The sequence below is a fragment of the Carettochelys insculpta genome, chromosome 3 (assembly GCF_033958435.1).
Source record: "Carettochelys insculpta isolate YL-2023 chromosome 3, ASM3395843v1, whole genome shotgun sequence".
Taxonomy (NCBI): Eukaryota; Metazoa; Chordata; order Testudines; family Carettochelyidae; genus Carettochelys; species Carettochelys insculpta.
Genome location: NC_134139.1, coordinates 32,998,952 through 33,014,502, shown reverse-complemented (window position 1 = coordinate 33,014,502; position 15,551 = coordinate 32,998,952). Strand labels below are relative to the sequence as shown.

General features: G+C 39.6%; 1 protein-coding gene across 4 annotated transcripts in view; it reads right to left on the bottom strand.

Moving 5' to 3' along the window:
* Positions 1 to 3,220: 3,220 nt before the first annotated feature.
* Positions 3,221 to 15,551, bottom strand: part of BICRAL (BICRA like chromatin remodeling complex associated protein) — a 69,169-nt gene continuing 56,838 nt past the window's right edge. For all 4 annotated transcript variants that reach the window (XM_074989597.1, XM_074989595.1, XM_074989596.1 and 1 more), the window contains exons 11-12: positions 11,161 to 11,263; positions 3,221 to 8,541 (exon numbers count right to left, since the gene is read on the bottom strand). In XM_074989597.1, coding sequence (XP_074845698.1) covers positions 7,739 to 8,541; positions 11,161 to 11,263 — 906 coding nt within the window. In that variant the 3' untranslated portion in view covers positions 3,221 to 7,738. The remainder of the gene's footprint in view (positions 8,542 to 11,160; positions 11,264 to 15,551) is intronic.

Sequence of the window (15,551 nt, the reverse complement as noted above, 5' to 3'; positions counted from 1 at the left end):
GGCCATGATAATACGCTTAAGGTCACACACATGCCAGCATTCCAGCCTAAAAAAACCCAAAAAAACCAAAAACATAGGCATCCTGATTTGACTACAGGTTGAACCTCTTGTCTGACTCCCTGGGGACTTGACCATCAGTGAACAAGAGAATTTGCCTATTCTTGTCGAGCAACATTACCAACACTTCCGCTACTGACTGGGCTCTTACAGAGGGGTAAATTACAGCTAAATAACAGCACAGAACACTGAGAGCCAGGACTGGTGGAGGTAAACAAACTTTATGGGAGCACGGTTAGCCACACATGAAAAGTTGTCATCTAGCTGACTAAAATCATGCCAGATTACGGTTGTTGCCTGAAGAGAGAGTGCCAGATTAGAGGGGTTGAACCTGTACTAACCACCATTCCCACAAGCAGAAACATTCATGATTTCATTTATGGCAAATTACAGATTCTGCTTAATTTAAAGGAACTGATTCTTAATTGGTATAAAATGTCATAGTCCTATGGACTTCCCTGGGCCACCTGACTATTTGCGCTAGCAAAAGAATATGCCCAAAAAAGTGACTCTTTTTTAACCACATAAAATTTGAGCTACAAAAGGAAAGACGTACTATCACAGCAGGACAAAAATAACGTCACAATTCAGGCTAATAGTTGATATAATTTAATAATTTTGACCTGAATAACACCAGAGTACAAGGGTCTGGATAAAAAGGGTTACATCAACCTGTGCAACACAAGTCTAATAAGCAGATTTCTTTTCCAAATGGACATTTTTAACCTAGACCTACAAACAGAAGATTCGATATATGATTCACACATTTTATTGTGGGAAAAAAAGAAATGAGTGTGGTGCTTAAAATTCTGTAGTGATTTTAGATTTTTATTAAAGAAAAATTACTGGATCAAGAGGTTAATAAGACAACTTTCTCTCCAGCTCAACAAAGACCATATTTTGTGCCAACTGAAGATTGGCATTTGCATTCCATAATGACAGTCTGAACATCCAATTAGCCAGAACAATTGTTTTGTACAATAACTAATAATTTAAGTTATCTAAAAATTAGGGGAAAAAACTAAGAACTACAACTGCTAGGAAATAAAGGCCCGAAGGGTGAAAAACAGCAGGATTGCCACACTCCTTCTCCAGCTGGACACAATACTGAAGGAAGTAAGGAGTCTGGGCGGTGCACATGCTACTCAAATGCTGACAGCTCACAAAGCAGGCACCGCGCATGAATGGCCCACGGGGAACTGCTGTGAAAATCCCCGATTCGTAGGGATGCGTTTTAACCTGGAATGGAGCACCCACAGGGACATCTGATGTTTTGGAAATTCTGCATCCAATCCAGAAGAAAATTTTAAAGGATCTATTACAAGAAAAAAAAATTTTTACCTGAAATTGGGCCAGCTACTAAGCTTAGGGAGGCCTAATGACCCACCAGGGCTTGGCAGAAAGCAGCAAATTTACTAGACTGATAACTAAGCTCAAAGGAGTGGCAGCAGGAGAGGGGAGAGGTCACATTCACACTTGTATATTCATCCTCACGCTTGCAGGCAATAGAGATGTGAGGAATCTCCCAGGGTAGGCACAGCACTGGAGATAGATGTAAGGATTCTCCTAGAATAGGAACAGCACTGGAGATGTCAGGATTCTGTGAGGTAAGTTTCCCACAGTGCAGAGATGACTGGTGCAGTGGAGATAAATCTACCCAAGGCATAATGGAATGTGATGCGGCAGATCACTGGCCAGGCAGTCTGGGTGAAGGGCCTTCCCAGGAGGTGCAATCTTGTGAACGCGCTCCCAGCACTTGACTCCTATCCCTTTCAAGGACCTGCTCCTCCCAGTCTGTGGGTAGAGATGACTTGGCCATGTCTGCTTGGTCAAACCCCACCTCGAGCAGTGTCCACGCATGGTACATGTGATTGTTGCCTGATTGGGGTCTCTGCTGCATAGGTGCCTAGTGTCCATGTAGTGGGCATATGATTGCCACCTGATCTGAGTCCCAAACACCTTACCTACCTGGGAGCTGCTCAGACAGCCCATTCATCTCAACACATTCTACGAGAGGGTGGGAGGGAAAGCCATCTCACAGGCATTCAACGAGAGACAGGAGGTGGGAGGTGTAACAGGTTTTTAGACATACAGATCATTGCTGCTCCTACAACAGTTTTCTCATCCTTGCAGTAAAACCAGAACACAGCTGAATTCCACCCTGACTACAGAGAAAGTGCACTAAAGTGAGAATAGCTGTGTAATAAACTATATCTTGCAGCTGTTGGATGTCTGGGAATCTTTCTGGTTATTCAACCATCAAACGTAATGCTTAGCCATCCTATTTTATAAAAAGAAGAAAACAACATATAACCAGAGAGATAGCTGTGTTAGTCTGAATTCTATCAAAACAAAAAAGCAGTCATGTAGCACATTCATAAACCTTAATTACCCACCGAGAAAAGTAAAAAAACGAATCGAAAGGGCCAGACAAATACCCAGAAACCAACTACTGCAAGTTAGGCCCAAAAAAACCACTAATAGAACACCACTCGTTATCACCTACAGCCCCCAACTCAAACTACTGCAATGCATCATTAAAGACCTACAACCTATCCTAAACCATGATGCCACACTGCAGAAGGCCCCAGGTGACAGACTTTTTCTCTCCTACAGGCAACCTCCCAACCTTATGAGGATTCTCACTAGCAACCACAGGCTATACCACAATAATACAAATTCTAGAACTTTTCCTTGCAACAAGCCCCGTTGCCAACTTTGTCCACATATCTATTCTGGAGATACCATCATTGGACCTAACCACATTAATTACAGAACCATGGGCACATTCTCCTGTTCCTCCACTAACGTCATATACACCATCATGTGCCAGCAATGCCCGCACAATTTGTATATAGTGCAGACTGCAAATAACCTACACCAAAGAATGAATGGACATAAAGCAGACATCAAAAATCTCCAAATACACAAACCTGTCAGCCAACACTTTAATGGAGTGGGCCATTCTGCTAAAGACCTGAGAGTTTGTGTTCTGCAGAAAGATCTTAACAACTGTCTACAGAAAGAATGTTCGGAACCAACATTCATATTCAAATTCAACACATTATCACTTGGTTTGAACAGGGACAGCAAATACCTGATCCATTATAAGGACTCTTTCACATACTTAGATGTTTAACCTAACACTTACTTCCCTTCCCCACCCCACACACCCCCTCTGCTCTTCTATCTGATTTGCCCACAATAACAATTTTTCTGATTTGTCAACCTTGACAACAATTTCTGGACCTCTGTGCTTTATATATTGAGTTTGTTCTGGTAAGGCTATAGATCTGAAAAAGAAGTGGGTCTGTCCCACGAAAGCTCATCACCTAATAAATGATTTTGTTAGTCTTTAAAGTGCTACAGGACTGATTTGTTTTAACATATAACCAAATCATAAAGCCATCTTCATTTGTTACAATATAAATCCAGGTGAAAAGCATCATTTAACTAGACAATTCTTTTCTTTGCTAACCCAAATTGTAATACAAATCACAACAGTTTCTACCATCTGATTTTCTTTTGAGACCAGCCTTTACATCCAAAGGCACATTCACAAGGGGTAATGAGCAATCATATTCATGTCAGTTGGATGGCCTAAGAATGTTTACATTATTCAAGCTCCAAGCTGAAGTTTTCTGCAGGATCAAGAGCTTAGTATTCAGTTATATCTTCTGCCAGGCACAACCACAAGAGGCACACAAACTAGGGATGTAAAATACTGTTTAAGTGGCTAACTGGTTAAATCATAGTTTTAACTGTTTAACTGATTAAATGGGGTAGGTGGGGGAGCGGCAGCTGGACCTGTAGCACTGCCACAGATGGGGGCGCTCTAGCATGGCTGGAGAAGCTCCCATCCACAGCCAGCCTGGAAGCGCACAGTCACGGGTGCTCTAGCCCACCTAGAAGAGCCCCCATTCACAGCAGTGAGGGCCTGCTCCAGCCCAGTTGGGGTGGAGCAGCTTTCCCAGCTGCCCCTTTCCCACCAGGGCCACTATGGATGGCGCTACTCTGGCCCAGCTGGAGCACCCTCCTCACAGAAGCCCTGCAGGCCTAGACGGCCCAGCTGTTCTAGTCCATCCCAGTTAACTGTAAAGTAAGCCTCATACATTCAAGTTGAGGCTTACCAGTACCTGGTTAACCTTTAACATTCCTAATAGCAACCCGGTGGATAGAGATATGACATTACTGAAAACCATGTTTTCTGTGTGTCGTGAGCGAAAGGCTGAGCTCCCTCCAAGACTACTAGCGCTCTTCTTTCCCGTATGCCTTAGTCATAGCAGCCATTTTATGCCTCCAGTATGTGAAGACGCACCGGAGGAGGAAGGGCTAATGTACCCTTTGCCTTGTGTAACACATCCAGGCAGGGGAGAGATGATGTTTTGCTTAATACCATATTGTTCCTTCTTTCAGACACCTTATTGCTTTAAGACAGGACTTTTGTGATAATGTAACAAGGCATAGCCAACTTGAGCACTTTGGGAGAAGAGATTAAAACTAATAACGTTTTTGTTTCACATGACCCATGGCTTATTAGCATTTGTTCAAAAATTACATGCACTGCATGAAAAGGTGGGCTATTAAATAGATTATTTCACAATACAGTTGCATTATAAAAAGTACAGTAAGTCAGAATGTTCTGCAACCATATTACTTGAAACTGAAAATTCTCGTTTTGGGAAATGTTCTCATTCATCTTGGTTAAATCAAGACAATCACAGATGTACTTTTTCCCAAATCTTTGGCTGTATTGCAATGGTTGTTTCAATCTGTAATCTTCAACTAAACATTTCCTATCCATGGATTAACAATATATTTACCGACTTGTGTCTTTTAACAGTATTTATCCAACATAACAAAATAAACTGCAATTTGTTATACTTTTTTTTACAAAACATTTTATAAATATTTTTACAAAATGTATACAAAGCAATTTCAAGTGAGACATACTATACAAATGAAGGTATTTAAGCAAATAAAGTCCATACCACACTGACAATAAGTGACACATCCTCTTTAAGTGAAGTCAGTCTGTAAGGCCTCCCTAATCTAACAGATAAATTACGCTAAACTCTTCAAAATTAAAATATTTTTGTAATTGCCAGTTTAAAATTTATTTTAACCTTAGGTGGTATTCAAGAACATTGGAAACCATACTGCTGATCCACCAAAGTATTTTAGCATGTGTTTAAATCATGCATGGTGGATCAGACTCCAATTCACACATTTTTAAAAATAACATTTCATTTTGTTCTGTTTACTTCATTACCAAGTACAGGTATTCCTAAAACTGAATTCAAATGCATGAATCACAGAACACTAATGATCCAACAGTAAGTCTTCTGGCCTTTGCTCAATGGATTCCTGACAGATGATGTTTGGACAAACATTTTGTCTGACCTAATTAACAATGATAAAAACATATTTTTTTCTTTATTTGTCACTATATGTAATTCACTGCCCAGACAAAAATAAATTTATATTGTGGACACAACATTTTGTTATTTAGATAATATATTTGTTGTCAAATGCATGAAAGGTTATATGCTGTGTGAGATGGTACCAAAGGGACGAGATCCATAAATGTGCATCTTTTTCTCGTAAGATAAAAATTAAATTAATTTACGTTGCTGATATAATTTACAGCATTCCTTTTTAGACCACTCATAGTGGCTGACAGTGAATGAATTATAAGATACATAATCATTGGGATAGACAACCGTCAGCATATTTAGGAAATTTCAAAGGCAATCAATGAAGACTATACTGCCAGTATCATTAACTAGAAAACAGCTAACCGCTTGAGTCTACTGTAATGATGCCTAGCTAGAAATTTAAAACTGGCAATACCATGTTTTTAAATGTTTTACATAACATTTGGGAATGCTGGATTTTGACAAATTTGTACTTTAAAATTGGCACAATTTTTTAAATGGCAATTAATAATGTACAAAATATTTATATTTCCATTCACATTGAAGGGGAACTAAACCTTAATAATATGTTAAATATTGTTACCTTTCTCAGGTTGCATTACTAGAATTGGTTTTCTAATATTATCACATAGTGGACTGCAGCTCAACACAGTGAAGTGCTTTACAAATTCGTGCTCTCAAAAGCCCAAAGGCCAAATTCTGCTCTCTTTTGTGAGGGTGCAAACTCAGTGGTGAGGATGGTAGCAATACCTGGCTGTTGGTTTTCTTTCCTGGCAGTTCTGGCAATCTGACTGACAACCACAGTTTGTCACAATGAACCTCTACATTATGATAATAGCAATCAGCAAGTTCTGAAGTGTGGCTGTATATTTTTGTGAGCAACAGGGACAAAGAGAGAAGCAAAGAGAGATAAAGAGCATGCCTTAGAAACCACAACAGCCCTACCCTTGTGAGCAGAGATAGATGCTACACTCATTTTGGTAATGGCAGAACACTGTATCAGAACAGCACTGATGACCAAAGTAAGCTATTAGAAAAGAAGCCTGGGGCACAAGAGGGAAAATGTCACATTAAAAAATAAATAAATAAAACAACAAGCTTCTATTCTCATCAACATGAGCATCAGCCAAATGCAAACCACACAGGGGTTTCCTTTGGCTCTAAAAAGTGAATTAATAGTTATATATGTTTAGATATGTTTTAACTATGGGATAGCTGATTAACTTTGGTCTGTACACATTTTGGTAGTTATGACTGCTGCTGTGGGTGACTAATATTCTCTGGCAGCAAGAAGCAGAAATAAGCAAAAACAACACTGGCCTTTAAATTTCTCAGATTAAGGCAAATGTCCCCTCAAAGTATAAACTACTAATTTAATAAATTTTCAAATAAAAGTGCTTTTGACACTTGGTCTTAAAAACATTTATGCCACTTCAGAAAGACTTAGGTTGACCCTAGCCAATTATAAAATGCAACCTCTTCTCCTAAAGAGTTAACATACGTGTTTTTATATATATAAAATTCATGGCTCTGTCATGACATCCTGCATGTAACTGTCTTCTGTTCTTCTTTAGCCTAGCATATATTGTTTCATATCATACCGTTGTGACTAAGATTATACAGTATTATTCCACAGACTAAATTCACCCACTATAGATATACTCACGTACTACTTTCTGCTCAGTGACAATAGAAAAGCACTTAAAATAGGAAGCCCTATAAACATACTGATGACAACCTTCCAACTTAAAATCCTAGAGTAGATGGATTCAGTAATAAATCAGACAATCATTTCTGAACAGAGCTACAACATGTATTTAACAATAGTTTTCCTGGGAACAAACTAAAATCTGGTGATGCATGAAGGGAAAAAATTGTTGCTTCTATTTGTCTTTTTAAAATTTTCTTGAATAAATCTGTCCTTTCTTATGACTGTGATTGTCAGTATATTACCGTATTACCTAGGGCCTCGTGAACTGCAATAATGTTAAGTTGCAGTGTTAGACAATTACCTTAAGCACTATCATAATACTTGAAATGTGTGGGCCCCAACAGACTGCATTCTAACAAGGATTAACTTTACTGTATATCTCACTGTAATCACAATGAGTATTGCTCTCAAAACACAGAACAGAATCTAATTTAGAAAGATTAACCTTTGACATATGTCAGGCTGTACTTGTGGTGTCATTCACATTCGCTTCTACTATGAGAAACATAACTTGTCCATGGTACTGTAACTATTAACATTCTAAGATACTATTTACAGCGGCTTCTAAAATAGAGTCTGTTTCTACAACACCTTCACTGTGATCTGGAATAAATTTTTCCAGGCAGTTTTCCTGTGAAGCAACTGGTGAAAAGTTCGGAAAGTCTAATTCTACAGAGCCACTACCTGTGGCCTCGCCTTGCGGCTGTCTCCCAGCTTTTTTCAGTTCCAAAATGTTTTTGAATGTAGTTTCTAAACTCTTACTGAGGAGTAAATCCTGTTGGGGTTCACCAGAGCCTTTCATATTGTCAGGATGTAAAACCTCATTCTTTGGAAAGGTCCTCTGAGTTTTGTCTTGAAGGGAGTTATTACATATTCCCTCTGAGTGAGATTCAACTGTATTCCTTGACAGTTTATTGTGTGTACCATGATTAGCTCGTGACAAAGTTTTTGACAGTTCTTCAGAACTTGAAGAATTTTCACTGGTCTTGGCAAGACCTTTACCAACCAATTTCTCTTCAGAGACAGCCAGGTACTGACTGTCAGGAGAACAGCTAGCCTTCTCAAAATTTAAAGCTTTAATGAGGCTTTCTGTTTTTTTAGTAGAAATTTTTCCTTCTTTTTGCGTCATAATGTTGTTAGGCACTAAATGAAGTTTATCATGATTTAAAGACTCTGCTGTGCTGGATTTTGAGCAGTCTCTGGTTTGGGTCTTGGTAGTCTGACTGTGAGAAGTCAACATTTTACTACACCGATGATCTCCTTCACTGGACTGTGCTTCGTCAGCCATTTCATCACATTGTTTAGAGGAACAACAAAAATCAGCCAGATAACCATCTGGAAATTTAAAAAAAAATTAGTTTAGCATTATTAAATATCAAAAAGAGTATAAGCTAAAGCAACACTAAGCAGATTGAGCATTCTAACGTAACAGTACTACAACTATGCATAAACAGAAATTATTTGCTTGCATTGCCATCCCTTGTTTGAAAATGCCTCTAACATTTACTGCACATTTACTGGATAACAGGACCTATTCAGAGCTCAAAAGTCTTTACTGGCTTTCACAAAAAACATCTGTGGCAAGCCACAGTTCAACTCAGCCCAGCCAACAGCCCATTCACATGTTGCCAGCACTCAAAGAATGTGACTTCCACAAGTGTCAGCTCTTAAGTACATAACTTTAATGGAATCATAAGCATTTGGTTAAACATTTTGCTGGATCAGTTCTGAAGACTTGGAATTGTGACCTAATTAATCAATGGGAAAATTAAGTTTAATGCACCCTACTCCCAGCTAAAGCCAGATACAAGCTGGACATATTATGTATGATGGGGAAGTTTGAGTTTCTGGAATGGTCTCCGACCTTCCCTTTCACTCTTTCTAACACAGCTCTAAGCCTTATGGCTATGTCTAAACAAGAGGCTTTTCCCAGCAAAACTGGGCTTTTGTCAAGAAAAACCATGGCGCACCTACACAGAGAATGTGTTTTGTTGACAGTCTGTTGACAAAACTCAGCACATCTGCTGGTAGAGTTATACTTCTCCCTGCTCAGCTGTAACACATGGTTATCTGTCAACAAAACAGCTATGTAGATGCTCTGGGGCCCTTTTGTTGAGAGGCAGGGCTTCCGGGTTACAGGCAGCCCTGTTTGCAGAGCTTCCAATCAGCCACTTTGTCGAGACAAGGCTGGGCAGTCTGGCCGCTGTCTGTCGAGCAAGCAGATTGCTTTTTCAATCTGCTTTTATGTGTAGACACATTCTGTCGACAGAAATCCCTTCTGACAGTCACTTCTGTTGACGGAAGCCTCTCCTGTAGATGCAGCCTATTTCTATTGGCTGTTTCAGGATTCTGAAGTTCTTTTGTCCCTAGTGAAAGTGGCCTTGTAAGTGGGAGATGTGGTGTTTTCTATGACAAATATCTTATTTTTGCATATATGAATTATACAGAAAACAAGCTTGTATTCAAACCGCCCATTTTGAATATAAATTATTGAATATAAGTCTCAATAAGATTTAGATACAGCTGGAAAAATTCAGTAAAATACTTGTAGTGAGAATTTTCCAATTTTCTCAAATAGAAATGTTTTGCTGTATTACAAAGATTTTAAAACAAACTCCACCAGAAACCAGGCCTGGAAGTCCTGAATCTGGGAGTCCCCGGTCTTAGGTTCATAGCTCTTCAGCAGCCATGGTTTCCAGGATTCTCTACTCTGGACAGGGTTCTAGTAGCCATGAGCAGAGAATGATAATTTTGTTTTGCAAACAATTTCAAAATTTTAATTTCTGAACTGGGATGAAGCCAAATTTCAAAATTTTGAAATCCTTAGTGAAACAGAATTACTGAGCTCTCTGTCCAGGTCTAAAAGGATGTGCTTAGAAAATAAAAAGCAGAATCCATAATCATAGTAAGATTCATGCATATACTTGTGTGTATTCCCAAAAAATGGAGATATATCTTGACCTATGCTTGTTCTCTGGAGTTTTGCTCTTATAAGAGTCTTTTTCATGTTTCACTTCTACTACAAACAGTATTTTCTTAAAATGACAGTAGAGTTACTACTTGCTACTGGACCAAGTTCAGAATTAAATCACAAATCACTGCATGCAGAGTTGTGAGCAGGATCAGTTACATTTGACTTGACAGCAGTACAAAAACACATCTCCTACTCCATTAAGTAAGGTTTGCAAAATGAGGCAGCAAAGCATTTTCAAGAAGCCTAACTATCTGAACACAGTGTCTAACAAAACGCCTTCTCACAGAATATTTCATTGCCCAAATATTTGTATTTTATATTCTCTGAATGTCCTTTAAAGCAAACAATGCCTCAGGATGCAAAAGGAACTTGTATACTACACAAGTGCATTTGTGGAATGTTTCCAGTTGTGTCTGTCAACAGTGACATGGTTAAGAATGCTGGAATTTAACTGGCAACTGGGCTCCAGAAGTAAACACTTCATTAAGTGAAGGAGAGAAATTCACATTCTCGCAGTATTATAGTACCTGGATGCCTGCACACTCAAAGGGTCTGTCCACCAAAGCAACAACATGATTGTTGTGAACCACACAAGCAACATGTGATTATTGCAAAAATGATTTTTCACAGTTTCCCACAAGTGTGCCTATTATTTTTTTTTCCTGAAAACAATTTTAACATCTCTTGATGTAAAACATGTCAACTTAGATGCCTGAAGCTGAAGATCTGATTTCAACATATAAGAACGGACATACTGGGTCAGACCAAACGTCCCTCTAGCCCAGGATCCTGTCTTCCAGCAGTGGCCGATGCCAGATGCCTCAGAGGGAGTGAATGTGAATTATGAAGCAGAAACCAATGTTTCAAAGAGATCTTCACTTAAAAATCATTAGCTCAGTATGGCACCGAATATTTTTAATGCCTGTAATATCGTGCAAATATTTTCTATTTCACAGTGCTGAAGCTAAAGCATTTCTTACCAGGGTCCACTAGTGCAAGACGCTTATCGCGGGACAGAGATGCCCTTTCCTCCTGGTTAAACATCCTGTCAATCATTACCATTTCTGCAGAGGGATTAATCCGCTGTAAAAGAGAATTCCTAGAAGTCACTTCATATGGTCATAAAAAAAAAAAAAAATCCTGCCATACCTTTGGAGCATCAGAGAATGGATTTTAAATTAAAAAATAGGGTTTTTAATTTTTGTATTCCACTGGTATTAACTTTTTTAGGCAGTGAATGTCTTTTATTATGTGTTTGTACAGTGTCTAGCAGAATGAGGTTCCAATTAAGATTGAGGCCCCCAAGAATTACTGGAATATAAAGTAATATACAGCTGCATTTTATTTGTTAAAACTTTGTTGTAACAGTAATTATACAAAAATAACATTTCAAGTTTATTATCTAGTGTGAAATAACTTTCTCTTTTAGAAAAAAACATGAAGAGGCCATACTACAGCATGTATCAGCATACTTCCGTTTTCTGCCTTTTTTTTTTCCCCCAAGTTAATTCCCTGGTGCTGACAGTTCTGTTCCATTCATTGCTGACAATGAGAACAAGCCAGGAAAAATCCAACACCAAGCACTAAGGCTGCATTTACGCTAGCAAGTTCTTTGGGAAAACCAGGCCCTTTTTTAAAAGAACAAACAGCATGTCCAAACTCAAAATGCACTTTTGATCCAAAATCAAAAGAACATGGCCCTTCTTCTAGAAGTCCTCTTCCATTCCCAAATCAGGAAGAGCACCTACCTTCAAAACCTACTTTTGAAAAAAAACATGTGTAGACACTCCATGGGCCCTTTTTTCAAAAGAGCAGTCCTCATGCTGCCAGATTTTTCAATCCCTGGACTGTTCTTTCAAAAAAGCAGGGGCTGTGTGGATGCGCTCTATCAAAAGAGCAGATTGATCTTTCAATCCACTTTTTGTGTGTGGATGCAATCTTTCGAAAGAAGTTTTTTTCAGAAGCCATCTTCTGGAAGAACTTCTTTTGAAAGATCACGGTAGTGTAGACGCAGCCCTCAGAAGATTAACCCATTGGCTGCATTACATCCCCTACAATTAAATCCAACACCACGGCACACTATTCCAATAGCACTGTCTTTCCAATGTTACGGAATCTGAATGATTGGATAATAGCTCAAAATAGAGAGGCTAGATTTTTTTTTAATATCCACCCCTTTTTTTGCATGCGCAATTATTTCCCGGTACATTGGAGTCAGATAGCCAACTATCTAACCAAACAATCAAGTGCTTAAATGATGTCAATTCTACCTACAACTATTTGTGCTCATAAAAGTCAGAATAATGTAAAAGAGACTGTACTGAACCATCAACCATACCACCAGGGGTTCCTTTACCTGCACATCTACTAATATAATATATGCCATCATGTGCCACCAATGCCCACTACAATTACACTGGCCAAACTGGACAGTCTCTACATAAAAGAATAAATGGATGTAAATCAGACATCAGGAACGGTAAATGTACAGAAACCTGTGGGGGAACACTTCAATCTCCCTGGACACTCAGTTACAGATTTAAAAGTTGCAGTCCTAAAACAAAGGAATTTCAAAAATCAAATGGAGAGAGAAATCTCTGAACTGTAATCTATTTGCAAATTTGACTCCATCAACCAAGGATTAAACAGAGACTGGGAATGGCTTGCCCCTTACAAAAGCAGCTTCTCAACCCTGGGTGTTAATATCGCCCCATTAGACTCTGACAATGGGACTATCTGATCTGACTTGTTTTTTTTCTCTTTTGATACATACTACAGATAACAAGCCATTTCCTCCTTGCTGAACAGACCTCGTCAGCTCTGGCCCTCCCTTTTACTGAGACCCTACTCTTTAAACACCCCTCTGGAAATGCCCCCCCACTCATGCATCTGATGAAGGGGGTCTTTGCCCATGAAAGCTTATGCTCCAAAATATCTGTTAGTCTATAAGGTGCCACAGGACTTCTTATTGTTCTGTACTGAAACCAACACTAATTTGAAAAGACTTTAAAGCACACCAACTCTGATACAACTATAAGGATGTCCTGTTAGTCACACAAATGATTCCATTATCATTTATATAAACTACAGGGTTTTTTTTCCTTTTTAGAGGATCTTGTTATAGCTGTGTTTGCACTTTTATTGTAAGCATGTTATCATACGCTTCTTACTCTCTGGGGTAACAAAAATTACGCCTTATGCCAGGGTCAGCAACCTTTGGCTTGCAGCCCATCAGGATAATATGCTGGCAGACCATGGGACAGTTTGTTTATGTTGAGCATCTGCAGGCATGAGTCCTTGCAGGTTCTGAGGTTCACCGTAATGGGAGCTGCAAGACTGGCAACCAACACATCCCTACAGCACACACATTTCCTGCACTTCTCAGTGGCCAGGAACAGCAAACTGTGGCCCCTGGGAACTGCAGGGAGCCATGCCTGTGGATGCTTAACATAAACAGTCTCGCGGTCCATTAGCAAAATACCCTGAGGGGCTGCGAGCCAAAGGTTGCCAATTCCTGCCTTAGGCTGAAATTTTACATGTTTGTTCTCAGTTCAAAGGTGAACTCTTTTATGAGAACATTTGGATTATGCAACAATACTGTTTTCTTTCTGATGTATTAGTTGTGTATGCATTTCTTATTCATCAGAGTGAAAATGAGATGAATAAATATCATTTCTACAGCATAAAGTCAGGTGAAATTCCACTTGGCCAGTTTTAAATTAACTGATTGTAAATAAATTGTTTTCCATTTTTTGGCATTCAATGAAATCTTGCAGACGGAAAACCAAGGCACAGCACCTGTGATTTCACTTGGACAAAAGGTATACTTTTAGCATGGGTTAAAAGTCCAGTGAAGACAAGGCATCTGCAGTTTTTAGCCCATTTAGCTGGTCTAGGTAAACCCAGTCTACATAGATAAAACCTACCGCTGTGTCATATTTTGATATAGTTAGTTGCGATAAACCTCAGGCTGGAGGTGGAGAAGACGCAGGAAGTTGTAACTGTGCTGCATGTTTTTATGAAGAGTCAGATGACATCTGCCTTGCCTTCACTAGGATTACAGACTTAATTTTAAAACTTTTTGTTTTTATTAGTGAAGACAAAGCCAGATGAGAACGTTTATGCTCCTACTTAACTTTAAGAATGTTAGTAGGGCTACTCACACAGTTAAGGTTCGCACATGCTTAAGTGCTTTGCTGATCAGGCAAAGTTACATAGAATATGTCTACATTAGGGATGTAAAATTCCATTTAACTAGTTAACCAATTAAACAGAAAGGAAGGAGACAATGGGGGAGAGGCTCCAGACTGGCTGGGCTAGAGCAGCCACCCACCATGGATGGGGCTGCTCCAGCCAGGTCAGAGTGCCTTCTGCCTGCAGCACTCCCAGGGCTGCTGCAGACCAGGGCTCACCGGCCACTCACGCTGGATTGTCCCTGTCCACGGTGGGTCCACTGGGGATGGAGCAGTCCTTTGCCCATGGTGGATGGGAGGCATCCAGTCCCTACTGGTTTACCATAACTGGGAAGCCTGAGCCCTTTAGGATGAAGCATTCCGGTTAACCATTAACATTCCTAGTCTACACTGCAATGTGACGATGACTGAGGGTGCAGGGCTTGGGCTGCACACCTGTGTCACTGCAGTGTAGACTTCCAGGCTCATACTGGAGCTTGTGGTCTAGGACCCTTCAAGATGGGAGGGTACTAGACGTCGGGCTGGGGTTTGAGTCTTCAAGGAAAACATCTGGCAGCAGAGCCAGCTACCATAGGCCAGCCATGGACTTTGAATTACAATGTGGTCAGACCTATGCAGAATGTCCATGGCAGAGGTGCACAGTAAACAAAGTCTGAATAAAGTTTGTTTTAGAAATAAAGAACCTTCTATCAACAGAACAGAGCAAACTGCTTATGAACATTACATCTTTCCCTTTATCAACTTAGTCCCTTTTCTGGCAATCTGACCCACTGATTTTGATAGAATTCTGATGGCATAAATATTTGCCTGCATTTGGGCCTCAGGAAATCACGATTACTTTTTGTCATTGTTGTTAGTTTTTTCAACAGCTTGACAACCTCTCTAGATGTTTATATATAGAGAGAGAAAATACACAGGGCAACACTTAGTGGATTAGTTCTTCTAGGATTCCCCTGTTATTAACCACCCTCTCTACTCCCAATCTGCAAGCAGGACTGCCGCCTCTGCTAGCCCACAATGTCTGAGCACCACAGTTACAAAACCACTGCAGGTATCTGCAGCTGCTCAGTGGTAGCCACCCAATACTTGAGGATACAAAGGGAAGTAATACAACTCTAATATCATTCTATTCTGCACCACTAAACCTGTTTTAATAATTCTTTACAATTTGCAAGAAC